Here is a 26763-nt window from a genome sequence, read left to right on the forward strand (position 1 = left end):
TGTAGCTATGAATCGTGAAAGTCTAAGAGATGAACTCTCCCAGCCAAGGTGCCCATGGCAAGCGCTTTTTGTCAGCGTTGGTTTAAGCGATCTCAGACGTGGCCTGTGACGATAGGAGTTGTTGTACACCTTACTGGATTTTGTCTTGAGTTTTTGAGAGTTGGGGGAAAAAGCCCTTAAATCTGCAGATGCTGACACTGTTGACGAGTGTGTGTCCATTTGTGTCCAGCAGTGTGTGTGTGTGTGTGTGTGTGTGTGCACGCGCGGGGGGGGGGGGGCACCCAGCTGCTGAGGACAGAGGGGTTCAGGGCAGAAGGGAGGGAAGTCCCCAGAGCCACAGAGATGAAATCCCTGGACCCGTGTGAGGGCCGCCCCAGGGGCACCTCCAGGGATTGGTCTGAACATCGAGGAATCCACACTTTAGTCCAGGGAGGGTGTTTGTTGGTTTTGTTTGTGGCTAGTATTCACATGCAAGAGAACGGCTGGGCTATAAACTGTGTGCTTAGTTTTCAGAAGATCTGTTTTGTAACTGATTCTGACAGTTTCTTACTCGAATTGGAACCCAATTCACAGTGAACAAACGACGGGGATTGGGAGGGGGCGAGGGTACAGCCAGGAAGCGATGATTGGGCTCCATTCTCGTTCCTCTCCCTCTTGTCCGGTTCAGAAGAGGGGAACCCTCAGGGCACCCCTGGACGAGAAATCCAGGTCCCAGCCCGCAGCCCCCGACCAAGACGCAGACTGGCTGTCACCACTCCACCCCGTGGTCAGGTCCATGCCTGCCCCTCAACCCTGCTGCGAGGCTCCCCACTCTCCCAGTGGGTCCCCATCTTTGCTCTCGGTGACTCTCTGCCTCCCGTGCCCCACATTTGACCCCCGCCCTCTCCCGCCCCTTCACTCTCTACCCTCTCTTTTGACCAGCGGACGATCACTTTCTAACGCACTAACTTATCTGCTAGTAAAGTCCATGTTGGTTGTTATGGTCACCTCTCCACCCCCCTCCCCCCACTCCCCCACCCCCCGCCCAGCCCTGGACGTGAGCGGGTTCCGGGGCTCCTGTGTGGAGTTCACACGCGTGTCAGCGGGCCGAGCCGTCGCCTCTTCCCACTGGAGGTGTTGGCTGGGTCCCCGCACGGCCCAGCGCGGCCTGGTGCCTGAATGGCCATGGGAAGGAAGAAACCTGGCGACCAGCCACGCCGGCCGTGCGAGGAGCCGATGGGCACAGCCAGCGCCCGGGCCAGGAGGCGCCGCCCTGCGTGGCGGTCCACGGCCGCGGTCCAGCAGCAAGAGGCGCATTGGCTGCTCCGCCCGCAGGGGTTCCAGGCTCGCTGATGGCTCCCGGTCTGCAGAGGAGCCGTACTTCCGCCCGCAGGATGTGCTGGGCAACCAGGACCTGCATTCACGGCTGCCCTGGGGGGGGGGGGGGGGGACAGGCTGGAAAGGCTTAGTGTGCTGGGCGCGGGGTCTGGCTGCTGCACCACACCCTGGGTGTCTGTCCGCACCCTGGTGTCTGTCCGCACCCTGGTGTCTGTCCGCACCCTGGGTGTCTGTCCGCATCCTGGGTGTCTGTTGTGCGGCTCCCACCCCCTCCTCTCATTCAGGCGGCGGTTTCTCTCGTCCTGCCTTTGCGTCCGAGTCCCCCGGCCTCCCCATCCGCCCCGAACCCCCTGTCTGTTGGCTGAGGCTCTACGTCATCACCGGCAGGTGTGTCTGCTGTCAGGCGGGTGGGGCGGTGCTGGTGGCACCTCTGCCCCCGTCGGGCAGCCTGGGCCGGCCCTCGCTCACTGCAGTGCCCCCCCCCCCCCCCCGCCCCAGGCCCTCACTGCCCACCGCAGCTGGGAGGCCGGTGCCTTGTCACAGGGAGTGGCCCATGGCCACTGGGTCGGTGGCAGTGCCAGCTCCCCAGTCAGTCCTCTCAGACCCGTCCAGTGGGGAGGGCAGGCCGGGTGCCTCCCTGCAGCCGAGGGTGTGTCCTCACCAGCTTCTGCTGACAGGGAGCGGGGTGGGGCGGGAGTCAGCCCTTCGTGTCTGAAAGTTGTCTGTCTGTCTAGGCCCCCCATCCCCGCCCCCAAGTCCTTCAGCCAAAGAGAGCAGGTGCTTTCTCTGCAGCCCTTGGCGTCTGTCCACACCCTGGGCGTCTGTCCTTACCCTTGGCGTCTGTCTGCACCAGCCGTGGGCAAACTATGGCCCGTTTGAAATGAATAAAACTATTGAAAAAAAAGACCGTACCCTTTTATGTAATGTTTACTTTGAATGTATATTAGTTCACACAAACACTCCATCCATGCTTTTGTTCCGGCCCTCCGGTCCAGTTTAAGAACCCATTGTGGCCCTCGAGTCAAAAAGTTTGCCCACCCCTGGTCTGCACCCTCCGTGGACAGTGTCGACAGCACCAGGTCTGGGGTGTGAAGTGCCTGTGAAACCTGGGACCTCACCCACGGCGTTCCTCCCTCCACCCTTCCGATCCCGGCCGCCCTGCCTTCTGTCACCTGTCAGTCTCCCTCCTCCCTGTGTATACTGTCCTGAAGTCAGCCCCAGCATCACCCCATGAGTTAGAAATGCACAGGGTCAGGCTCATTGCCACCCCAAGCCACCCCCCATCAATGTGAGAGAGAACCATTGATCAGCTCCTTCCTGCTCACCTCCTACTGGGGATCCAGCCTGTAATCTGGAATTGAACCCAGGACCCTTCAGTCCACAGGCCGGTGCTCTATCCACTGAGCCAGACCGGCTAGGGCTACTTACCCCTTTTAAAATTAGGAATTAGTAACACAAAACTCTTCTGCATCAGTGTGCAGGGTAGAAATGCATTCGTACCCTTCCACTGCCCCTCCCCCAGCCGGGGCCAGCCACCTCCCCACATGCCCACTGCCACCCTGGCACCAGTGCTGGGCTTCCAGCCCCTGCGTCCGCCTCAGACACAGCAGTTAGCTGTGCGGGGATTACCGAGGACACCGCACAGATGCCAGAGCCTCGGCATTCTTGGCCTTGGTGCTCCCAGCTGCCAAGTCCTCGGGGTTCGGTGACCAGTCCTGCGCCCACTCACCGGCTTCACTCCTGATCCGAGGAAGCTCAGCAAACCCCAGGAAGATGGCTTCTCAGGGGCCTTTGAAAGAGTGAGATATGCCCCAGCCGGTGTGGCTCAGTGGATAGAGCGTCAGCCTGCGGACTGAAGGGTTCCAGGTTTGATTCTGGTTCAGGGCACATGCCTGGTTGCAGGATCGATCCCCAGTAAGGGGTGTGCAGGAGGCAGCCGATCAATGATTATCTCTGATCATTGATGTTTCTGTCTCTCTCTCTCCCTCTCCCTCTCTGAAATCAATGAAAATATATTAAAAGAAAGACTGGGATGTAGCTGAGGCACGGGCCTGTTACTGAACCTTTGCCAGGGTTCTGAGACACGTGCCCTGCACGCTCATGAGGCTGGCAGGGCACAGAGTGGGGACGCCAACAACACATTCCAGGTGGCGGCGGCTCAGCCCGTAAACCTGCTCGCGGGGTCGGAGTGACCGTGGGGAGCCACTCGCTTCCGTTTGATCATCTGCGGATTGGGGAGGAAGCGCCCGTCCTCCAGGTGGCTTCGGGGTCACAGGCGGTGACTGTGCGAGGGACCCGCAGACCTGTCCTCGCTGCTGCTCAGCCTTGACTCAGAGTCCAGCCCTTCCCCTTCCCGCTGCCTTCCTAGAGCCACAGTGGTGTCTGTTGCCATGGCGACGGCCAGTCGATAAGGACTCAGACTGCCAGGCTCCGCCAACAAAAATCCAGGACTCCCAGTTACATTGGATTTCACACCAGCAGCCAGTAGACTTTGGGGAGGTGCGTGTCGGAAATGCACGGCGCCTGCTTTAGCGAGTCTTTCACTTGGTGCCGGGTGAGGCGGACTTGGGCCAAGGAATGATTTGCAGTTTATCTGACATTCAGATGCCACCCGGCCCTTCGTATTCTCTCCGGCAACCCAAGGGGCACAGGGTGTTACCTCACTGTGGGAAACACGAGTAAGGAGTTGCACTTGAACCAGCTGGTGTTGGGGAGTTTCAGACCCATCGGTGGCCTCGCTCATCCCAAGTCGGGCAGAGTAAACCGTGTGTTCATCGCCCTCGACAAGTAAGAGTCGCTCTGGTGGAGACGTCCGTCTGGTTCTGGAGCGGCCCGTGGGCTCGGGGCCGAGGGAAGGAAGCAAAGTCTCATGCCAAGAAAAGGTTTTTAAAAAACACAATCCCAGGACCGTTGCTCCTGCACCTTCCTGGCCCTGAAAGTTACTCTGGGAGTTGTGTGTGTGTGAGCCTCTTACTGCCCCCATCCTTTTCACACTCACACTGTATGTATTTCTCCGAGCCATGAATTTGAATTACAATTATATTCCAATGAGGGGAAGATGAGAGAAGACATTAAATAGATGAAAAGTTAGAGCCAGTATTTATATTAAGTAGATTTTAAACTTTGCTTTAAATGTTCCTAAAGAGACTAGTAATTTCTTAATGTTGCTTTAAAAATAAAATTTAAAAAATGTAATGGGCCCTGACTGGTTTGGCTCAGTGGATGGAGCATCAGCCTGGGGACCGAAGGGTCCCAGGTTCGATTCTGGTCAGGGGCATGTACCTTGGTTGCAGGCACATCCCCAGCAGGGGCGAGGTTCAGGGCCCAGCCTCTGGGTGCTACCGGACTAAAGGGGTCCATTTGCGAGCGTGCGTCAGAGCCCGCGAAGACTCAGACGGGGTTTTGCAGTGAAGAAAGTTAGGCTGCCTTTTAGGAGGGGCCCATGCCCAGGCAGGGGTGGTTTCACAGGGGACTGTTAATCATGGGGCCACGGGAGTTGGATCCAGGTCAGGCCGTGGTCGCTGGCCGGTCAGCGCTGGGGAAGGGGTAGCTGATCAGTGCGGCGGGTCCTGAGGCAGCCAGGCCGGCTTCTCTGGTTTTGCCGCTTTTCTGGGCCTGGAGCTGAAACGCACTGAGGCCCGGATGGTGTCTCTCTTTGGCCAACGCTGTCTCTGGGGCCAGCAGAGCCCAGGCTTCCTTCTCTGATGCTGAGCTGGCCCTCGTCTTCCTGAGGCCCTTGGTCCTGAGGGCTGATGGTGGGGCCAGTCCAGGCGAACAGGGGGGCTTTCCACGCTCTCCCACTCGGGCCTCAGGAGCCTTTGTAGACGTGTCCCCGGGTGGCCATGACACGGTAACTGCACAGATGTCCACGTGTCGGGCCCTGGGCTCCCTGCTCATTGTGGGCGGGCGGCCTGGGCATGTGAGTGGGGACACTTGGAGGACGCTGGTGGGTGGAGTGCTGCCCTACAACTGGGTGTCAGAAAGAAAGCGCCAAAGCCAGGTTGTGGCCAAAAGGCACGGGCGGGCCGGTAAACTAAGGGGAAAGCGCCCAGAATAAAGGACAGGCCAGTGCCCGAGTGCGCACAGCGCAGTCAGGAGCCGAGGAAGACGGTGTACCCGCCCTTGGATCTAAGATTTCAGGGAACTGGGCTGGTAAGGCGCCTGGAAGACGGGCGTGGTCGGAAGGTGGGCGTGGCCTGGAGGGGTGGGCGTGGCCTGGAGGGGTGGGCATGGGGAATGGAGAAGTGAGAAGCGCTTGGCCTGGCCAGTCGGGGTGGGCACAGAGGACCCCCCCAGCCAAGGATGGGGACCTGGCTGCCTCCACATCCCCGAGGTGGGGGCCAGCGGGGAGCGGGTCTGAGTCAGGATCCCCAGACTCCGCATGAGCGCTGGGGCGGCAGAGATGCAGCTGGTTATTTAACTCCACGCCCGGCAGTGTCTCCCAGGCTCCTGGGGGCGGCCCTGGGGACACCAGCTGGGGGCAGAGCTGCCACCAAGTGTCCGATGTCCGGTTATTATTCCGATTTCTGTGCCGGCCCGAGGGCCAGGTGGGCGCTTGGGCCTGGGAACAGCCTGCAGGTGCAGGACCAGTGCAGGCGGAGGCCGTGTTCCTGAGCCAGAAACATTCTATTGTTGCATTTAGGAGTGTTTTGAGGACGAGATTTAATTGTTAACCTAAATAATTATGGGTGGAAAGTTACATTATAAAAAGCTATTATAAATACATAATTATATATACTTATGCTAGAGATGACATCATTATATATGTGATCATGTAATTATTAAAATCAGATAAAGTTAATTATGAAAATACCATTTTCTTTTGTTGCATCTCTGCAGCTGGGGAGCCTGGCGGCCGGCACGTGTTCACACACAGGGCCTCCGGGTCTTTTCTGCAGGAACCTGGTCTCCCCACCTGACCCGAGTTCTCCTCGCGGGCGCTCCTGCCGAAGGGCCCAGAGGGAGCGGGGTCCGCCGTCCTGTCCGCTGTGAGGAGCCGACACTTGGGGGAAGGTTTGGTGGGAAGGAGGGGTGCCGGGCCCGGGAGGGTCTTGGCTGTGGTCTGAGATCTTGCTGGGTGTTGAGGAAGCGTGGACCCTGGGATCCAGGCCAGAATGGAGCCCAGCTTCCCATACGCTGCGCCTGGAGAAGTCGGGGCGAGGACAGGGCAGGCTTGGGGGGGACAAGAGGTGTGGCCAGAAGTGGACTCACCAGGCTGTCTCTTAGTTCTTTCTTGGCTGTGTCTCTCTGTCCCTTAATCGTTTCTTGTGCTGTCACAGCTATGTTAGCAGCAGCAGTCGTGTCGGGAGCAGAAAAGCGCTGGGTCCAAGCCAGGCACGTGTTTAAACACTTGGAATAGTTACAACAAACCTTTGAGTGTCTTTATCTTCCAGGGGAGGGCCTGGGCTCAGGTCCACCTGTGTGATTCCTCTTCTCCCTCCTCCCTCCCAATGCCCCCCCCCCCCCGCCCCCCATATAATTGTGGTTCTTGGTGTCTTTGTAACTTTGAAGCTGGTTTGTGGGCTCAAGTGTCCCCTGTCTGGGTTCAGGGCCCAGCACACCCGCTTCCCAGTGATGGGGCTGCCGAGGGCCTCGGTGTGACCACATCCTCATCTGTAAAATGGGGATAGACAGCTGCTGTCCCAGCGGTGAGCGAGCTCAGGGGATGCTGACGTTACCGTTTCCTCCTCTACAAACAGGAGTCGGTGTGCCTCTCCCGCCCCCACCCGTGTTCCCGTCGGCTGGCTGATGTGTGTTTGCTGTGTGTAATTCTCTTCGCTAACCAGCACAGCAGGATGCCACCAGGACTAATCTCTACATCAGGCCTGGTCTTCCAGCCACCGGGGTTTGGTCCTTCCTTGCCCTGGAATGCAGCAGCAGCTGGGACTGCCTACACGCCCTCCCAGGCCTTGACCTGAAATAACTGGGAACCATCCGGAGTCTCAAAGGAGGCAGCAGCCAGGGAGCTGAGCGGGGAGAACCCCTCTGCTGGCTCCTGGCCTCCTCCTCAGGGAGCAGCCACATGGGCAAAAGCTGAGCATTTTCAACGGGACAAAGGGTTTCAAACTTGCTGTGTTGTATCGGGGAGATGTGGGGCACAAGTCTTGTCTGTTGGGAAGGGCTCACTGCACACACACCTCTGGGGAGACAGCAGGGGCCCTGGCCTCCGTGTGGGCTGGGGCTGGAGCGGGTGGAGGGCGCTGGTAAGTTAGGGGTCAGGGCTGCGGGGAGGGGAGGGAGGGAGGGGAGGGGAGGGGAGGGGAGGGGAGGGGAGGGGAGAAACCGGTTTCTGTGAGGTTCTCGCCAGATCTGATGTGGGGCGGACCCAGGGGGTGTGCTCTCTGCCGCCTTTAAACCCTGAGATTTCACATTCGTGTGGGAAGAGGGGCAGCCACTCCCTCTCTCCTGTGTCCCCAGCAACTCCGTCCTCTGCTTTGAACAAATGCTGACACGTCCATTTAGATTTATTCTGGGGTCTGGGGTCGGAATATAATGGCGGCGCGGGGGGGCTGGGTTAAAACCTAGGGTGTCCGCCCTGCCTGCCTTTGTGGTCACGGGAATGTCCATGAGAGCGGACAGGCTTCGAAAGGCCGCCGAAGCCTGGGCACCTGTGAGTCCGCTGCCCCCCCCCCCCCCCCCAGGAGGTGGGTGTGCGCCTGAGCGCAGGATTGTCCCTGCGGGCCCCCTTACCCGGAACCAAGCACAGGGGATTCTGGGAAATGTAGTTCTGCGCTCCCTAAGGAACAGGAGACAAAACCACAGGAGGAATTTCACCTTTTCCTCTATATCAGCGGTTCTCAACCTGTGGGTCGCGACCCCTTTGGGGGTCGAACGACCCTGTCACAGGGGTCACCTAAGACCATCGGAAAACGCATATATAATTACATGTTGTTTTTGTGATTAATCACTATGCTTTAATTATGTTCAACTTGTAACAATGAAAATACATCCTGCATATCAGATATTTACATGACGATTCATAACAGTAGCAAAATTACAGTGATGAAGTAGCAACGAAAATAATTTTATGGTTGGGGGTCACCACAACATGAGGAGCTGTATTAAAGGGTCGCGGCATTAGGAAGGTTGAGAACCACTGCTCTATGTAGTTCCGGACAGTGTGACTCTGTGTGTGTGTGTTTGTGTGTGTATAAATTTGGTGAAAAAAAACAGTTAAAACCTTGTGTTGAGGGGGCCGCTCACAGCCTACTGAGATGAGTGAGGAGCCAGGCCCTCCACTGTCTCCTGGTCCCAGTAACATCCCTGCATCCAGGGCCCTGCAGTGCCTCCCCAGGGACTACCCTGCTTCTGCCCAGCTCCTCCCATCTTCACGTTATACCGCCCCCCCCCTCACCCCCCCCCCCCCCCCCGGCCCACACACACATCCCTTCAGCCAGAGAGGCCTTTCCAGAAGCCACACTGTGCTGTGGGTGCAAGGACAGCTCGCTGGCTTCTTTGGGAAGCCACCCCTCCCTCTGCTGCAGAAGCCGCCCTGTGCCTCTGTGGGTCTGTCTCTCCACCCTCCCCGGCCCCTTCGGGACCACAGCCTTCGGTGCTATGAACCCCAGGCGGCTCCTCAGTGGCCGCCTGCTGCAGGCAGCGTCTCTGCACAACCCCCTCTAACACCCACGGCATCTCTACAAGCTCCTCCTGACCCTACTTACAATCCAGGATGGACGCGGAAGGGACAGGGAAACAGACCGAAGGTTTCCGGCCAGCAAGCGACACGCCGGGCTGCAGCTGGGATGTGTCTGACACTCAGCACCCATCCGTCCTGGGACAGGTGTCTCCTGTCCCTGCACAGCAGCCCAGAAGGGTAGGAGCCTGATGTTTCATCTGCTGTCACTCCCAGTCCCTGGCATCACGCCTGCACACAGTAGGTCCCCGCCTGCGCACAGTAGGTCCCGGGTGTGTTGAGAGCGCCGTGCTGGGTCCTGGAATTGAGCTGGGTAGGGGACCATGCAGCACAGTCCCTGCCTGCTGGGATTGTCGACAGCAGGGACACACTCTCAGGCTGCATCCGGGGCTGGGATAGGCGCTACGAAGGGCCCTGGGGAGCGTGTGACACAGGGGCATGGCCTGGCCTGGGCCGGGAGAAAGCTTGGGTGCTCCGTGTTCTCTGATGGCGCTTATAAGGATCCCATCAGTCCTCTCCTGGCGTGTTAAGAATTCCGTACATCATTTCAGGCTGCCTCTCGGAGCTCTGTAAACAGGCATGAATTCTGATGGGGTTGGGCTTTCTGATTTATTTTTCCCAAGGAACTTAATCAAGTCATGCAAGTGCCTTATCTTTTCAACGCTCCTCTCCTGCCCTGGAGACTGTCCTGGAGCCATCCTCGTTCTTCCTTCTGCTTCTGGGCCCTCCCGGGGACGGGTCCGGGGGCTGATCCGAAGCCTGGCCCCAGCAGTGGCTCCCGCAGAGCGGCCTGGGCCGCAGAGGTGCGTGGGGTCAGCGTCTGCCTTGTGGTTTGTTGCAGAGCTGGTGATGCTGCTGGAGTGGTGGTCGGGCACGGAGTGCGTCATCTACACGGACCCCCGGGCCTACCCCACGTTCGGGAAGGAAAACGCCATCGTGGTTCTGAACCACAAGTTTGAGATCGACTTTCTCTGCGGCTGGAGCCTGGCTGAGCGCTTCGGGGTTCTGGGGGTAAGTTGGACGCCCGCTTGCCTTCCTGACACATGTCTCTCGGTCGCACCCTGACTTGCCTTTGGCTCTCGGTCATGCAGAATTTGCAGCAGCATTAACGGGTTCAGCTGGAGGTGCTGCTTTTAACCGAAGGTTTTTCCTTTTGAACGAAGAGGCGCTTCCTCCTGTAATATCGATCCGTGGTGACTGTGTGGTAGGCCGTGGATCACAGGCTGTTGATTTAAGCCTCCAGACACAGGCATGAGTAGGCAGGACACACCCACCTTTCTGCAACGCTGAGTTCAGATCTCCTGCTCAGGATCACACTGCCACTCAGCGGGTTTGGGGTTGAAGTCCTCTGGTTTGATGCCACTTCATATTCTTTATTTTTAAAATACGTTTTTATTGATTTGAGAGAGAGAGAAAAAAACGTCAATCCGCTGCCTGCTACACACGCCACACTGGGGATCAAGCCTGAACCGGGGCATGTGCCCTGAACAGGAATCAAACCAGCAACCTCCTGTTTCACGGGACAACACGAAACCAACAGAGCCACACCAGCATAGCAACATTTCATAGTCTTTTTAAAATATATTTTTATTGATGTCAGAGAGGAAGGGAGAGGGAGAGAGAATAGAATCATCAATGATGAGAGAACCATTGATCGGCTGCCTCCTGCACGCCCCACACGAGGGATGGAGCCTGCAACCTGGGCATCACCTTTATTCAGGGCTCAGCAGTGCCTCTGTCTCAGGTGACCTTCAAACAGATCACCTGACTCCCCTCCTGTAGGACTAGCACGTGAGGCTGTGATTCTCTGATTCTCTGCGGGGGGCAAAGGGGGACGGACTTCTTTTCCTTTCCGAGGAGGTGGAGGCCCCTGACCGGCCTTCTTCGCCTCCAAGGGAGCGGCCGAGAGGGAGGGGGTTCCAGGAAGCAACTGGCATTTGCAGACACTCTTGGGTGTGGGCCGCGTGGGCCTGGCGGTCTGTCCCCTGGCATTTCACAGTGGGACCAGGGCTCGGCCATGATCTCTGAGAAAACACCGACTGCTCCCTCCTGTCGGTGCGATGACCTGTGGGCTCTGGGAGCAGGTCAGGAAAGTGCCCAGCAAACGCCATGTGTGTGTAGAGGGTCCAGGTGTTGGAAGCTGAGCGGCCTGCTTGCCTGTCCTTCTGCCCCAGTAACGTGCCTGAGGCCCGAAGGTCCCCGCAGATCCCGTTCGCCGGCCTCTGAGGGGCGCGGGGCCGTGAGTGGTGAGCACTCCACACGGTAGCTTCGTCAGTGTTTCCCCGGGAGGTGTGGCTGGTTGACCCGGGGCCGCTGGGCTGTTTTTTAAGATCTTGGGAGAAGCCACCAGGATCCCTGATCAGTGGCTGTAGGGCAAGCCCCAAACTTGGCCTGACTCCAGGCCCGGCCCGGGGTCCTGGCAGGCGTCTCACCGTTGAGTCCGGCCGCCTCCCCTCACCCCGCGGCTCACCGGGCGTGGGAGCTGCCCCCAGGCTCGCCCACGGACCTGTGGGGACCTGTGCGTCTGCCCTCAGACCTGGCCCTCCTGGCGTCCCTGGTCCTGGCGTCCGGCTCCCTCTAGGGCAGGAGAGGGAGGAAGCACTCAGGGCCCACCCCACGGCCGCGGGTGACCGACGGGCCTCATTCTGCGTGAGGACGCGTGTGAGCCACGTGTGGGCCCACGGTGTGAGTGCCTGCAGGCAGGCCCCGGCCAGCGTGGAGGCCGCCGGCCACACCCCGGGCTGCCTGTGAGGCCTCACGCCTTCCAAGCCTCCCGAGGGTCCCCACTCAGACACCTCGCGAGTTTGTAGGAACAAAGGAACCTGGTGAACCAGGACTGACGGGGACGCCGAGGTCCAGCCTCAGAGGCGCCTCCTGCGTGGAGGTTCGGCCTCGGCCCGGGCCGTCCTGCTGACTCCGCAGCCCCCGCGGGACCTGGTCCGAGGTTCACTCCGGCCCGGCCCGGGCTGTGAGCGTGGGCAGCGTGGGCCCTGCAGGGCGGCCCGGCTGAGGAGTGAGAGAGGTCACGGCTCCTGATGCGCTCAGCGAGCGGGGACTGCGGCGATCACTGCAGACCCTTGGCCGTGGCCTCCAGGCCCTCAGGGTTCCTGCCGGTCCCTGGGCCTGCTCCACACGCCCTCCCCCCACCCCCCCAGCTCCCCGGGCACCAGCACAGCCTGGACCTCCAGCCCACGGCGGGCGGGTGCTCCGTGCCCCCCTGTGCTCTGGGCTGTCCCCTTCGGCCCTTGGGGCGAATGGCCACGCCTCCTTCTCTAGCTGTTCCCCTCCCTGACCTGGCCCTCGGTTTCAGGGCTCCAAGGTGCTGGCCAAGAAGGAGCTGGCCTACGTGCCCATCATCGGCTGGATGTGGTACTTCACCGAGATGGTCTTCTGCACGCGCAAGTGGGAGCAGGACCGCAAGACCGTCTCGCAGAGCCTGCTGCACCTCCGCGACTACCCCGAGAAGTACTTCGTACGTGGGCCCCGCGCCGCCCCGCGCCCAGCAGCCTGAGCGAGCAGCCCGGCGTGTCCCACACCTGCCCGGCCGCCCGCCTGCTGCCCGCCCCACTGTGTGCACACTGCCCGCCCCACTGTGCGCACACTGCCCGCCCCACTGTGCGCACGCTGCCCGCCCCACTGTGTGCACAACACCTCTGTCCTCCTTCATCTGAACTTACTGTGTGGCAAGAAACCCCGGGATGCTATTGTCAGACACACTCAGGATTCTCTCTCTCTCTCTCTCTCTCTCTCTCCCTCCGTCTGCCCCTCTCCCTCTCCATCTTTCTCTTTCTCTCCCCCGCTCTCTCTCTCATATACACACACACACACATACACACACTCATCATACTATTGTCTCTCTCACACACACTTAGAATACTCTCTCTCTCTCTCTCTCTCTCTCTCTCTCTCTTTCTCTCTCTCTCTCTCACACACACACACACACACACACACACACACACACACACCCCGGCAGCCAGGTGTCCTGCCCTGAGCTGTCAGCGGAGGATGGCCGACTCTGGGTTCACCCTGAGGACAGGTGGAGACAGTTGCCAGGCTACCCCCTCTGGCCATGCCCAAAGCCTTCTGGGTCCCTGCGTGTGACTCTGCATGGGATGGGGTGGGGGGTGTGCCTGTGGGACGGGTGTGACCCAGGTCCCTGCGTGTGACCGCGTGGGCTGGGGGCATGGGCCTTCCGACAGGAGTGACCCGGGTCCCTGTGTGTGACCGTGTGGGCTGGGGGCGTGGGCCTGCAGGACGGGAGTGACCCGGGCCCCTGCGTGTGACCGCGTGGGCTGGGGGTGTGGGCCTGCAGGACGGGAGTGACCTGGGTCCCTGTGTGTGACCGTGTGGGCTGGGGGCGTGGGCCTGCAGGACGGGAGTGACCCGGGCCCCTGTGTGTGACCATGTGGGCTGGGGGCGTGGGCCTGCAGGACGGGAGTGACCCGGGTCCCTGTGTGTGACCGTGTGGGCTGGGGGCGTGGGCCTGCAGGACGGGAGTGACCCGGGCCCCTGTGTGTGACCGCGTGGGCTGGGGGCGTGGGCCTGCAGGACGGGAGTGACCCGGGCCCCTGTGTGTGACCGTGTGGGCTGGGGGCGTGGGCCTGCAGGACGGGAGTGACCCGGGTCCCTGTGTGTGACCGTGTGGGCTGGGGGCGTGGGCCTGCAGGACGGGAGTGACCCGGGTCCCTGTGTGTGACCGTGTGGGCTGGGGGCGTGGGCCTGCAGGACGGGAGTGACCCGGGTCCCTGTGTGTGACCGTGTGGGCTGGGGGCGTGGGCCTGCAGGACGGGAGTGACCCGGGCCCCTGTGTGTGACCGTGGGGGCTGGGGGCGTGGGCCTGCAGGACGGGAGTGACCCGGGCCCCTGTGTGTGACCGTGTGGGCTGGGGGCGTGGGCCTGCAGGACGGGAGTGACCCGGGTCCCTGTGTGTGACCGTGTGGGCTGGGGGCGTGGGCCTGCAGGACGGGAGTGACCCGGGCCCCTGAGTGTGACCGCGTGGGCTGGGGGCGTGGGCCTGCAGGACGGGAGTGACCCGGGCCCCTGTGTGTGACCGTGTGGGCGGGGGGCGTGGGCCTGCAGGACGGGAGTGACCCGGGTCCCTGTGTGTGACCGTGTGGGCTGGGGGCGTGGGCCTGCAGGACGGGAGTGACCCGGGTCCCTGTGTGTGACCGTGTGGGCTGGGGGCGTGGGCCTGCAGGACGGGAGTGACCCGGGTCCCTGTGTGTGACCGTGTGGGCTGGGGGCGTGGGCCTGCAGGACGGGAGTGACCCGGGTCCCTGTGTGTGACTCTGCATGGGATGGGGTGGGGGGTGTGCCTGTGGGACGGGAGTGACCCGGGCCCCTGCGTGTGACCGCGTGGGCCGGGGCGTGGGCCTGCGGGCGGGAGTGACCCGGGTCCCTGCGTGTGACCGCGTGGGCCGGGGCGTGGGCCTGCGGGCGGGAGTGACCCGGGTCCCTGCGTGTGACTGCGTGGGACGGGGCATGGGCCTGCGGGCGGGAGTGACCGGCCCGTGTGCGGCTGTCCCCTCAGTTCCTGATCCACTGTGAGGGCACGCGCTTCACGGAGAAGAAGCACCGGATCAGCATGCAGGTGGCCCAGGCCAAGGGGCTGCCCAGCCTCAAGCACCACCTGCTGCCGCGCACCAAGGGCTTCGCCGTCACTGTGCGGAGCCTGAGAAATGTAGGTAAGGAAGCTCCGCCCCCCCCAGCCCCCCCCACCCCCCGGGAGGGAACCGCCCGCACTCCACAGGCACAGCCGCGCCCTTGGCCAGGCCTCCAGCTCACGGTGGCAGCCGGTGGGAGGGGAGGGGACAAGGACGGCACCTCCCTGGTGGCCAGGGACCAGGCACCTGGTGTGGGCGGTGTGGCCGCTGCCTGCATGCCTGAGCACACAGTCTCTCTCTCTCTCTCTCTCTCCCCCCCCCCCCCCCCCACACACACACTCTGAGGCAACACTGCCCTCCACTGCTGGGCACCAGTACTGCAAGGCCGTGGCCCTGGGGAGTCCTGGGTCCGCCCTTGGGTCCGGTGTGGCCCACACCCTGTCTGCCCGGTTAGACCAGGTGGTGGTTTTGGGGGGTTTTTCCTTTTTTTTTTTATTTCAGAGAGGAAGGGAAAGGGGAAGAGAGAGAGACACATCCATGATGAGAGGGAATCATTGATCGGCTGCTTCCTGCACGTCCCCTACTGGGGATCGAGCCCACAACCCGGGCATGTGCCCTGGACTGGAATCAAACCCGGACCCTTCAGTCCGCAGGCCGGTGCTCTATCCACCGAGCCACACCAGCCGGGGCCCAGGTGGTTGTTTTGCTTTGCGTTTCCTGCTCCTCTGCCGGTACCTGCTGCCCCGAGGATGCACGGTGACTGGTCACCTGAGTTTGGGCCTCAGCCCGCTCGGTGAGAGTAAGAGGGAAGTAGCAGTGATGGCCCAGCCTTGTCACAGCTTCCTGCCTCCTGCTCAGCCCGCCCCTCAGGTCAGAAACCCCATGCTTTCCTGCCATGCACCAGCCACCCCCGCCCCCCCCCCAAAAAAACCCAAAAAACCCTGCCCCTCGTCTCCGCGGGGACCTGGGCCGCTCGGCTGTGTGCGGGGTCAGGCTGGGCACTGACCGGAGGGAGAGACACAGCCGGACGAACGTGGCTCTGTCCACACGGCCTCGCTCTTTGGCCTGGTCCTCAGGCCTCCTCTGCACCCCACGACGCCCCCAGCTGCTCAGGGTCAGGGCCAGGCGGCGGGTGTGGACAGCAGGGCATTTAAAATCCCGTCCTTGTGTGCTTCTCAGCCAAGTGTCGAGGGACCGCAGCTCAATTCCTTCAGAATCCCCGGTGTCTTGGCCCAGCGCAGAGCTGCCCGCCTTCCCGGGGACACGCCCTGGGGGCTGAGCTGCCCTCGCCCGGGCCCAGCACGCCCCCAGGGCGCCCCCTTCGCTGGTTCCTCTCCCGCTGCCACGTGCGGGGGCGGTGGGGCGCGCCTGGGGGGGGGGGGGCCACGGCTCGGCACTCCTCCGACCCCGGGAGCGTCCGCTTTCCATCGCTGAGTCTCAGGGTGCCTTTCGGGTTCCAACACGTGGCACGCGTCACACCGAGCTGCGGCCGGGACGGGAAGGCGCAGAGGAGCCGCGGCCCGCGCCCCGCCTTCACCCGCTCGCGCTCCGCGCACTGTTTCCCGCGTGTGTGTCTGCGCGACAAGCCTGGGCTCACGCTCTATACTGCTCTGTATTTGTTTTATTTTTTATAGTTTCAGCTGTATATGACTGTACACTCAATTTCAGAAACAATGAAAACCCCACCCTGCTGGGCGTCCTGAACGGCAAGAAATACCACGCAGACATGTATGTCAGGTGAGTGGCCACGCCCCTTCCAGGGAAGACCACGTCCACCCGCGGCCCCGCTTCCCCTTCTGGGACTGGCCTGATGCCCCCTGGTCCGCAGCCTGTGCTGGACCCAACGTGTCCCCGGCCGCAGTCACATGATGCCCTCACGGACCACCCCCCTGTCCCGCTGTCAGTGCCGGCCGGCCAGGGCTCCCCGCTGGTCCTCCCTCGCCAGCCCTGGCCGTGGAGCTCAGGCCGGACAAACGGACACCAGCATTCACAGCCATTGGGAGACGAGTGTGAGGGCTGTTTTGTGGAGCCCCTCCTGGAGGATGTGTCCACTGCGCACACAGACAGACACGTGCACATGCCGTGGCCTCTCACGTGTGTGCGGAGCCCAGGGTTTAGACACCAGCGCAGTCGCCTCTGAGCAGCTTGCAGAGGGGCGGCCGCGCCTGCCACCTCGGCAGGATTAGCGGAAACAATGAAGACGCAACCGTGTGATTCACGGGTTGAGGCCCCACGTGGTGACCCCGGGGGGTGCGGCTCGGGGACAGGGTTTTAGCGGCAGATTGTAGTCCCAGAAGGTCTGCACCGCCACAGCTGGAGACCAGCCAGGTTTTGTAGAACAAGGTTATCGCTTCACGGCCTCACGGATGCTCAGTGGCACAGGCCGGAGAAGCGCAGAGCTTGAGCCCTTCCCCCCAACACACACACACACACCGGCTGCAGGAAAAGCTCGCTTTCCTGATGGACCCACAGCCTCAGTTAAACCGTTTTCTATCTCAGAGCAACTCCGGTTCCCCCTTAATGGGGAAGAAGCATCACCATTAGGGCTGATTCCTTTGTAAACCCTGCAGGGGACCGCCCCCCTTATCACCTAGTGGGAAGCCCTAGGAGGGGGAGGGGGCGAGCAGCAACCCCCCCCACCCCCCAGGGGAGGCCTCCCAGTGTTGAGGCGAGGCCTGTCCCCCTAGTCCAGTGATGGCGAACCTTTTGAGCTCGGCGTGTCAGCATTTTGAAAAACCCTAACTTAATTCTGGTGCCATGTCACATATAGAAATTTTTTGATCTTTGCAACCATAGTAAAACAAAGACTTATATTTTTGATATTTTATATATTTAAATGCCATTTAACAAAGAAAAATCAACCAAAAAAATGAGTTCGTGTGTCACCTCTGACACGCGTGTCATAGGTTCGCCATCACTGGTCTAGTCCCTTCAGCACCTGCACTTGGGCCAGCGGGGCCGGGGCCGGGGCTGGGGGAACCCCCTGCAGGATGTGAGCCATCTCGGAGGGGGGCCATCTTGGAGGGAGCCATCTCGGAGGGGAGCCATCTCGGAGGGGGGCCATCTCGGAGGGGAGCCATCTCGGAGGGGGGCCATCTCGGAGGGGGGCCATCTCGGAGGGGAGCCATCTCGGAGGGGGGCGCAGGAGTGAGGAGGAAGCAGCCCCTTCGCACCATCCGCCCTCTGGGAAGGCCCTCGTGCGTGAACACTCACCTCCTTGCTCTGCAGGCCCCTTAGTTAGAAATGATGGAGCGTGTCCGCGCTGCACCCAGCCCCTGCCAGCACCAGCGGGGGGGCGAGGGGAGGGCGGGGGGCTCTTGAGCCCTGCGGCTGGGAATCCCGGTTTCTCCCCGGAAGCATTCGTGCCCCCAGACACATGTCCTTGTAGCAGCAGAACCGCACAGAGTCTGCCCCGTCGCTCCCCGAGCCCTGGGCCTCGTTTTATGGGAGACGCCCTGCTGGTGGCATCACGCTGGTCCCTGGCAGACAGCGCAGTCGGCCCGCTTCTGTGTGGCCTGGGCGGGCTCCTGTGGAACCTGAGGCAGTGCGCCCTCTCGGGGGTGGGGGGTGGGGGTGGGGGGATGGAGAGGCCCCGTCCCCTGGTCATCCTCCCGAGGCCATGACTGCCTTCTGGCCGGTGTGTCCCCAGAATGGATGTGGATGCCCTTCCCATTTCCCAGCAGCTGGGGGACCCCTTCCCGGCCTTGGGTCCCTGTGTGGGAGCCCAGGGACACCCCGTCACTGCAGCCGTGCGGGCGCGGGCCCAGCTCTCCTCTCCTCCTTGCAGGCGGATCCCCCTGGAGCAGGTCCCGGAGGACGAGGACCAGTGCTCGGCCTGGCTGCACAGGCTGTACCAGGAGAAGGTCAGTGCTGCGGGGCTCAGCCCCCGTTTCTAGCTGTGCTGTGGGTGCACGGGGGTGCTCAGTGGGTGCCCCGTGGGTGCACGGGGTCCCCTGGGAGTTGGTGGTGGTGGCGAGCTTTGCCATTGGCTGAGGTCTCGGACCCCAGCTTAGCAGCAGGGACAGAGCACAGCAGACACTTCCTCGGGGGGCGTCACGGACAGAAGGGTGCATGTTCTGGGTGCAGTGGACAGGAAGGGACGTACTGGCTTCGACGGCCCTTGTCTGTTGTCCTGGGGGCGAGGTGTCCCGTGAGCAGTGCACGATCCCGGGGCGCCCGGGCCCACAGTCTGGTCTCCCAGCGCCGCCGCATAAGCAGTAAGCACCGGGGTTCACTGTGGCGGGTGTGATCTCTGCAGCGTGCCCCCATCGTGCTCCAGCTCCCCAGGGCCCCCCACTTTCCTTTTCCTTCCACGGCTCTCTCTCCTTTGAGCACAGGGCAGAGGGAGTCTGATCATTCTTGTCCAAACTGCTCCGACTCACGGGAGGTGAAGAGCCAGCTTCTACCTGGTGAGGAAGGCAAATATGTTTTTTACAATATAAATCCATTGGTTTCTTGTCAAGCAAGATTTTTGGTGGTTTTTTTTTAATATATATTTTTTATTTTTTTATCTCAGAGAAGAAGGGAGAGGGAGAGAGAGATAGAGACATCAATGATGAGAATCACTGATCACCTGCCTCCTGCACACCCCACACTGGGCGAGGAAGGCATTTTTATGACCAAGTCTCACCACCCAGCAAACACGTAGTTCTGATCCATCGTACACTGTCAGCCCAAACCAGCTCACTATCTAGAATCCCATGGATTCGGATGTCCTCACGCTAGGAAGGCAGGCCCGGCGTCTGCTGCCTTTCCCCCGGCTCCTCATGAGAAGACATCGCGTGGGGCTCCGGGGCCTCCGCCACCGGAGACGAGAACTGCCATCTGGTCGGAGCCTGCTGTAGGGTGTGGGTCCAGGCTGCGCCACCAGGTTCCGCAGACACGGGTAGCTCGGGTTTGGAATGAAGGTCCCAACCATCCCTGCATGAAGTCGCTTCCGTGTGCCCCAAGGGCGTGACTTTCCCAGGTGCCTTTCAGCCGCCGGTCCCAGCTCTCGCCGTGTTGGTCTCTTCTCCGCTTGGGGTCTGGGCACACCTGTCACCAGCATGGCACCCGGGCACCGGGGCCTCGAGCTCCGATTCCTCCAGGGGGTGACTCGGAGTCGCATTTCCAGGGCAGCGGCTTCAGACCAGAGGGTGAGGGCCAGGTTTTTAACACGACTCCAAGGCCCGCCTGGGTCCGACAGGAACGGGGAGCCATCCTTTCCCTCTGGCTCCCGCACAGGGCAGTGTGTTCCTGCTGCTGTTTTCCAGTTGAATCAGTTGGCGGTAGAGAAAATGTCACTGTTAGAAAAATGCGCTCAGAAAAGGCCCAAGAAATGAATCCTTTTGTAAAGAGCCACAAATACAAACCCACGGCAGATGCATCCCCAACAACATCGGGCAAAGGGGACTGTTCTCCAGCGCACACCTATGCTGAGGCGGGAGCGGGCTCTCCATCAGCCCACTGATATCAAGGCACAATTTCCTGAGATAACACCTCAAGGTTTAGCCCTGGCCCCAACCATAACCCTAAACCTAACCCTAGTCCTAGCCCTGGCCCCAACCATAACCCTAAACCTAACCCTAACACTAGCCCTAAACCTAACCCGAATCCTAACCCTAACCATAATGCTAGTCCTAACCCTAAACCTAAACTTAGTGATAACCATAACCATAACCCTAACACTATCCCTAATCCTAACCCTAACCCTAACCCTAGACCTAATGTTAAACCTAGCCCTAACCCTAAACCTAACCCTAAACCTAACCCTAGCACTAACCATATCCTAACCCTAGTCCTAGACCTAACCCTAACCCTAGTCCTATTCCCTAACCCTAGCCCTAGCTCTAACCCTAGCTCTAAACCTAACCCTAACCCTAGTCTTAGCCCTAAGTCTAACCCTAGCCCTAACCCTAGTTCTAAGCTTAACCCTAACCCTAGTCCTAGTCCTAACCCTAACCCTAACCTGCACATTCTCTCCTTTGTTGCCTGAGACGAGTGACTGATCGCACAGGTATCAGCATAAAAAGGCTGCTGAAACCGGTTTGGCTCAGTGGATAGAGCGTTGGCCTGCGGACTGAGAGGTCCCAGGTTCGATTCCGGTCAGGGGCATGTACCTGGGTTGCGGGCACATCCCCAGTAGGAGATGTGCAGGAGGCAGCTGATCGATGTTTCTCTCTCATCGATGTTTCTAACTCTCTATCTCTCTCCCTTTCTCTCTGTAAAAAATCAATAAAATATATTTAAAAAAAAAAAAAAAAAAAAAAAAAAAAAGGCTGTTGAATCAAGAACTGAAGTTCCGTTTGACAACCAAGACATTTTCCCATGAATCACTTGGTTGAGGACATAACTTTTCGAGAAGGGAGGCATTCCAGAATGGAGGTTTGACTACTGGTTGGCATTTGGGGGTCCTGCTGGCTGAGCGGGGTGGGCTCTAAGAAGCCGTTCACACCCCGACGTGATCCTTAGGGACCAAAGCCATTCCCAGGTCAGCACCTGGGAACCTGTAAACCGAGACCCACCTGGGGACAGAGAAGGGTTCTGTGGCGCGACCTCAGGGTGGCCTCACAAATCCTAATGGGCAGGTTGTGGCGGTCACGCCCAAACCTCCGACTCTAGTGCAAGGCCATCGGGCGTAAGCAAGCCCGTTCATTGTTCTGTGCATCTAGGTCTACACGCCTTTGGAATAAACCACCCTGAGAGCACCTGATCTTGTTAACTATCCCGTAACCCATCCCACCTGCCTCCGCCTCCAGACCGTCCCCCTCCCCCTCCGCCCAGCGCACTGAGTGCCCACTGCCGTCCTGGGGCCTTGCTCTGTCTGCAGAGCTCCTGCTTCCGGCACGCCCTCCGTTTGACTCAAATACCTGTTCATAAACGTTCCCTGCAGCCTTGGTGTCCTTAGCCGCACACCTTTCCCCAGAGCCTTCCCAGTTCCACGTCTCCTTTCTGACAGCACCTCCTGGGCTGCAGGCTAGCTTGCGAAGGGATTGGAAACGAGCCGCTAATGGTGAAAATGACAGTGGGTGAAGGCCAGCTCCGCTGCCTTGGGGTGTGTTGAGCGGCTCTGGGAGGGGTGCAGAGCGGGGCCGGGGGTCAGAGACCTGTCAACTGGAATTCACTGCTCAGCGTGTGGAGGCTGGGTGGGCAGGAGTCCGCGCTCAGGGTGCCATCAGCCACCGTCTGACTCTGGCCCTGGCCCTCGTCCTCACAGAGGGAGGGAGGGAGCTCCCTGGGGTCTCCTTGATAAGGGCGCTAGCCCCAATCCTAAGGGTGCACCCCCAAAGGCCCCACCTCCTAAAACCATCACCTCAGGGGTTAGGCTTCAGCTTATGAGCTCTAGGGGGACACCTCAGCCCTTTGTACCCTCCACCTAGTTACCAGGCTCCTGGGGGCCCCCCCAGGCTGAGGAAAACCCCCCGCGTTTGGGCAGGGCAGTGGCATGAGGGGCCTCCCACACCTCACTGTCACCGCCTGGTAAGACTGTCTAGGCGGCCAGTCCTGGCGGGGAGGGGCTCTCGGCACAGGCGCCCCTTGTCCTGTAACTGCTCGATGACTTGATTTCCCGAGGACTCCCCACTTCCCACGGCTGCTCGCCGGGCTGGGAAGGGCGGAGGGAGGCCCTGATCTCCCGGGGAGAGGGCAGGGGTTCCCCCGCAATGACGCTGAGTGGTGAAGGACACGTTACCCCTGATGCCGCACCCCGACTGGGAAAGGAGAGAGTGCCATGCACCTCAGCCGTCTCTGTCTCAAGTCGTTAAAGGAAACACCCAGGTCCTGAAGTCGAGGGAGGCGTTTCCCAGAAGCCTCGGCTCTTGGAGAACCGGGACTTCCAGGGCAGGCGGGCGCGGGCACCCACCGTGCCAGCCCGGGGCCCCGAGGACATTGAACGAGCTGCGGGCTTAGGGAACACGGGTAATGAGAGACAGACCCCGTGGCTGTGTGGCGCTGAGCCGAGGTTGTTGCTGGCCCTGGCTCTCCCGGCTGCGGGCACCCTGGGTGGCGGCGCCCGGAGCCCCAGTCCTGCGCTCAGCTGTGGCTCTGGGTGTGCTGCTCGCTCACCTGCAGGCACAGCCGTGGGCCCACCCCTCTCACTGCGGGGCCGCCATCCTCGGGCGCTGCTGGGCCCGCTCCAGGCTGCGCACACAGCGGGGCATTGGGACGCGGACGCGGGACTCCGGGCGTTGGTCCCGGTGGGCCGTCCGATGGGCATCTGCTCAAGGCCCGCAGGAGCCTGTGGGCCTTTGTGGCGTCTGGAGTCACGGAGTCACTAGACGCTGAGGGAGGAGGGAGGAGGGAGGCCCAGCAGCAAAGCCGCGGTGCTGGCCTGGGCACCGTCCTCGGCACCGTCCTCCCACTGGTTCTCCCGCGGGGTCTCTCCTCCGCGCCCCGTGGAGCCCCGAGCAGGGAGGCGAGGCGCAGTAGGCATCCTGGGGCAGGGCTGCGGCTCCCGGTGTGGGACACAGGTCGGCACCCCACCCTCTTCCACGGGTCACTGAGGGCCGGTTCTCCTTCCCCACCCACCTGTGAGGATGGCATTCCTGCCCAGCGGTTGGGGCCGCAGCCTGGTCACCTGCCCAGGTCGTGTAGGCAGCAGGGAGCAGAGCAGGATGGACGGGGGCCAGCCTGGACTCGGTGACGAGCTCCAGGTGGCACCGTGGGGAGGGACAGCCCATTAGGTGCCTGCAGGAGCCTTCTGTGGGGTGCTGACCCCAGCCCATGCGTCCACGGGCCCCTGGGAGCGGGCCTCGGGGGCCTGCAGGAGCCGGAGGTGTCAGCAGAGCACTCAGGTCCCTCTCTGTCCCCAGGACGCCTTCCAGGAGGAGTACTACCGGACGGGCACTTTCCCCGAGACGCCCATGGTGCCCTCGAGGCGGCCCTGGACGCTGCTCAACTGGCTCTTCTGGGCCTCGCTGCTGCTCTACCCCTTCTTCCGCTTCCTCGTCAGCATGGTCAGCAGCGGGTCCTCCCTGACGCTGGCCGGCTTTGTCCTCGTCTTCTTTGTGGGTAAGTGGCTGGCGGTGCAGGTTGAGGGGGAACAGCTCAGTGGGTGTGGGGTGCTTGAGGGGCGCAGCCTGCAGGCTGCCAGGGAAAACACAACTCCAGGCCCCATCCACCGAGCCCCGGGGTTAGGGAGGCGTGGCTGCCTCAGGCGCAGGGACACGGCCTCTGGGCAGGACAGCCTGGTCCCAGCTCCCAGCTCCCTTGGACACAGGCTCCCCTGGGCTCCTCCACTTCCTCTGTGGGCCAGTCCTGCGGCCGAGGAAAAGCTTTGGGGGGAGGGGGGGACGTGGAACTCTGCCTGTTCACGGCTCTAATACTTGCCCCCAGCAATGGGGAGGTGCCGGGCACTCTATGTCTGAGCTCCCACTCTCCAAGCTCCAGTATGGGCCTTACTAAGCTCCCCTGAAGGGTGTCCCCCAGTCCCACCCTGAGTCACCAGACTCTTGTGCCTTCCGGAAGCCCACGTGCAGGGCCAGGCTTGCCACCTGATCTCATGTGGAGGCTCAGACCCTCGGCCAACACAGCCCGGCCGTCCCTCTGTGGCACTTGGTCCAGCCGGCGCTGTGCCCGCGCTCCCGGAGAACCAGTCAGCTCTGCTGGTGCCAACAGGTGTGCGGACAGTGGCGGAGTCCCCGCAGCCTCCTCACACCCTGCCCTTCCCCTGCAGCTTCCATGGGGGTTCGATGGATGATCGGTGTGACGGAGATCGACAAAGGCTCCGCCTACGGCAACATGGACAGCAAGCAGAGACAGAGGGACTGACTCAGGACACGCTCCGTCCAGAGTGGACCTTGGGGAGCGGGTGGGCGCTGTCCCTCCCGGTGCGACCCAGCGAGGGCGCTGGGGGAGTCCCTGCTGGGAGGCAGGGCCTGTTCTCACGCCGCCGGATGGATGGGGCAGAAGACGTCCTTCCCCGTGTGCAGTAGTGGGTTCCGGTTCTCTTTCCCTGTGAGTGCGTGCGTGCGTGCGTGCCGAAGAACACGAGGTGAGGGTGCGAGGCTGCCTGCCAGCCCTGTCCTGTGATCGTGCCGCGGTGTCTGGTGCAGGGGGAGGGCAGGGAGGGGAGTCCCTTTCATCCTTTGGTGCTGTTTTCTGTAGCCAATTGCCAGGTAGAGCCAAGGCGCTGTAGGGAAGATGATTAAATTATGCCTCCAAAAAAAGCATTCAAGTGTTTGGCTCCTCTGTGGTGCGTACAGACCCTTCCATCCTTCCACACGGTCAGGCAGACACGGTGTCTAACCATTTCTCAGCTCAGGTCAGCCCTGCGGACACCCAGTGAGGCAGAGACCAGCACACAGTGTGACTGCGACGGGAGAGCAATGCAGCTTGGGGGCAGGGTTTCAGGCACTTCCTCTAGTGACTTCATTCAAAACACCAGCCACCTGAGACGGGCAAGCGTCCGCCTGGGAGCACGGAGCTGCGCACCTGTGGGCTAGCCCAGTGGTTGGCAAACTGCGGCTCTCGAGCCACATGCGGCTCTTTGGCCCCTTGAGTGTGGCCACAAAGTTTCTATCGCACTGTACGGTGCACGCCCGCACGTGGCATTTTGTGGAAGAGCCACACTCAAGGGTCGCAGTTTGCCGACCACTGGGCTAGTCTACCCCCTAGTTTACGTCTGTAGAGAGAACACACCTGTTCATAAGAGCAGTCATGCTGGAACAGCCGCTATATTCTCTAAACAAATGCATGCAAAACCTTGTAAAAGTAGCTACGGATGTTTCAAAAATTAAAAAAACACATTAAACACATTAGTGTGTTTCAAATACAGTCATAAGTGGATCTGAAAACAGGGACTTCGACGTAAAATCCTGGGACAATTGTGCAGCCAGTCCAGCAGCAGGTGATGTCATGGACACAGAAAGGGCCTGGCAGCCCTGGCTTCTCCTGGCTGGTCCCCAAGCAAATCAGACTGCGGGGTGCAGGGGCTTCCCAATCATCGGCTGTGTGAGACGAGGGAGGAGGGGCAGAGGCACCGCTCCGCACCCGGCAGGTGAGCCCCGCTTCTCTGAGGTGCCGGCTGGACTCCCCATGTGCGAGGCACAGCTCGCCGGTGGATGTAAGATGGTCCCAGACCCGCTCCCTCTCCACCCCTGGCGGTGCACGGCCCTCCCCTGCGCTGAGGGCTCGGAGCCTGCAGGACCCCGCGGTGCCCACCGCCCGCCCAGGGACATGGGCAGAGCAAGCCCTGTGCCAGGGCTCACTGGCCTTGAGGCTGACAAGCTTAGAAAAGATAAGGCAGCTGCGCTTTCCTAAAATAAACCATTTATTGAAAAAAAAGCCTTTTTCTTCAATTTCATTCATCAGCCTTTTGCTGACAGACCTGTAGCCGCCGCCGCCCACAGGGCAGGTTCAGTCAGTGCACTCGACAGACGAGAACAGGCAGGACTAGGGACCGCGACCTGCTCGGAACCAGGGCGGTCAGCGCACTACAGACGTCCCGGGTCCGTCCCCGAAGAGCGGGGACGAGGCGGCGGTCCGTGTACAGTAGAAATGGCACTTAACATGGAGCTTCTTTCCTCGTGGACACTGTCACTCAGGAGGCCCCGCGCCAGGTCGACCCCGCAGGAGCAGCCCAGCCGGAGGCGGGAGGCCGCGCTCTCCCAGCACAGCCTTCATGTAAATGTTACATACAGTAGCGATGACGTCTTCCGAGCGCACACCAGCCACGGCGGCTTCGCGTCATTCCTCATCGGTGCAAACCTGCAGGAAGGCAGGAGAGAGCTGAGCCCAGCGCGCTCCAACGAGACCACAGGCAGACGCGCCCCGTGCCCCGCGGCACCTGGTGAGGGGGGCTCTGGACACAGGGACCGGGGTGCTGTCACTGCTCCAGGACTGGCCACTGACCGCTCCGAAGGACACACTTAGAGCAGCAGGTCAGCCGGGGCGGTACTACACATCTCAGTGAAGCAGCACATTCTTTAGTTACAAAGCCCAACAGCAGGCCCAGCTCCGGTTCCTTAGCCTCGCTCACCCCCAGGAGGGCACCCGTGGGTCCTTAGCCTTGTTCACCGGGCACGTGTGGGTCTGTAGCCTCACTCACCCCAAGGAGGAGGAGGGCACCGAGGCACCTCCCTCTGCATCAGAAGCTCCCTGGGGGGCAGGCCCTCCCGGGCTTCCTCCCGGGCTCCATCCCGCCCTCAGCGCTCTCCCAGCACCATCTGTCTCCCTTCTCTCGGGTGCCAGCTCCAAATACCCGAGGCCTCACTGAATCCCCAAGCAGGT

At 61.1% G+C, this 26763-nt stretch overlaps 2 protein-coding genes across 8 annotated transcripts in view; one reads left to right on the forward strand and one right to left on the reverse strand.

Moving 5' to 3' along the window:
* Positions 1-25683, forward strand: part of AGPAT4 (1-acylglycerol-3-phosphate O-acyltransferase 4) — a 57739-nt gene extending 32056 nt beyond the window's left edge. For all 3 annotated transcript variants that reach the window (XM_036316115.1, XM_036316114.1, XM_036316113.1), the window contains exons 3-9: positions 9795-9964; positions 12264-12425; positions 14484-14637; positions 16191-16293; positions 18344-18419; positions 23346-23544; positions 24209-25683. In XM_036316115.1, the coding sequence (XP_036172008.1) occupies positions 9795-9964; positions 12264-12425; positions 14484-14637; positions 16191-16293; positions 18344-18419; positions 23346-23544; positions 24209-24303 (959 nt within the window). In that variant the 3' untranslated portion in view covers positions 24304-25683. The remainder of the gene's footprint in view (positions 1-9794; positions 9965-12263; positions 12426-14483; positions 14638-16190; positions 16294-18343; positions 18420-23345; positions 23545-24208) is intronic.
* A 103-nt stretch (positions 25684-25786) lies between these two features.
* The window catches only part of MAP3K4 (mitogen-activated protein kinase kinase kinase 4), a 78006-nt gene continuing 77029 nt past the window's right edge, over positions 25787-26763 (reverse strand). For all 5 annotated transcript variants that reach the window (XM_036316107.1, XM_036316110.1, XM_036316108.1 and 2 more), the window contains one exon: positions 25787-26241. In XM_036316107.1, the coding sequence (XP_036172000.1) occupies positions 26221-26241 (21 nt within the window). In that variant the 3' untranslated portion in view covers positions 25787-26220. The remainder of the gene's footprint in view (positions 26242-26763) is intronic.

Source organism: Myotis myotis, unplaced genomic scaffold, assembly GCF_014108235.1.
Source record: "Myotis myotis isolate mMyoMyo1 unplaced genomic scaffold, mMyoMyo1.p scaffold_m19_p_7, whole genome shotgun sequence".
NCBI classification, from domain to species: domain Eukaryota; kingdom Metazoa; phylum Chordata; class Mammalia; order Chiroptera; family Vespertilionidae; genus Myotis; species Myotis myotis.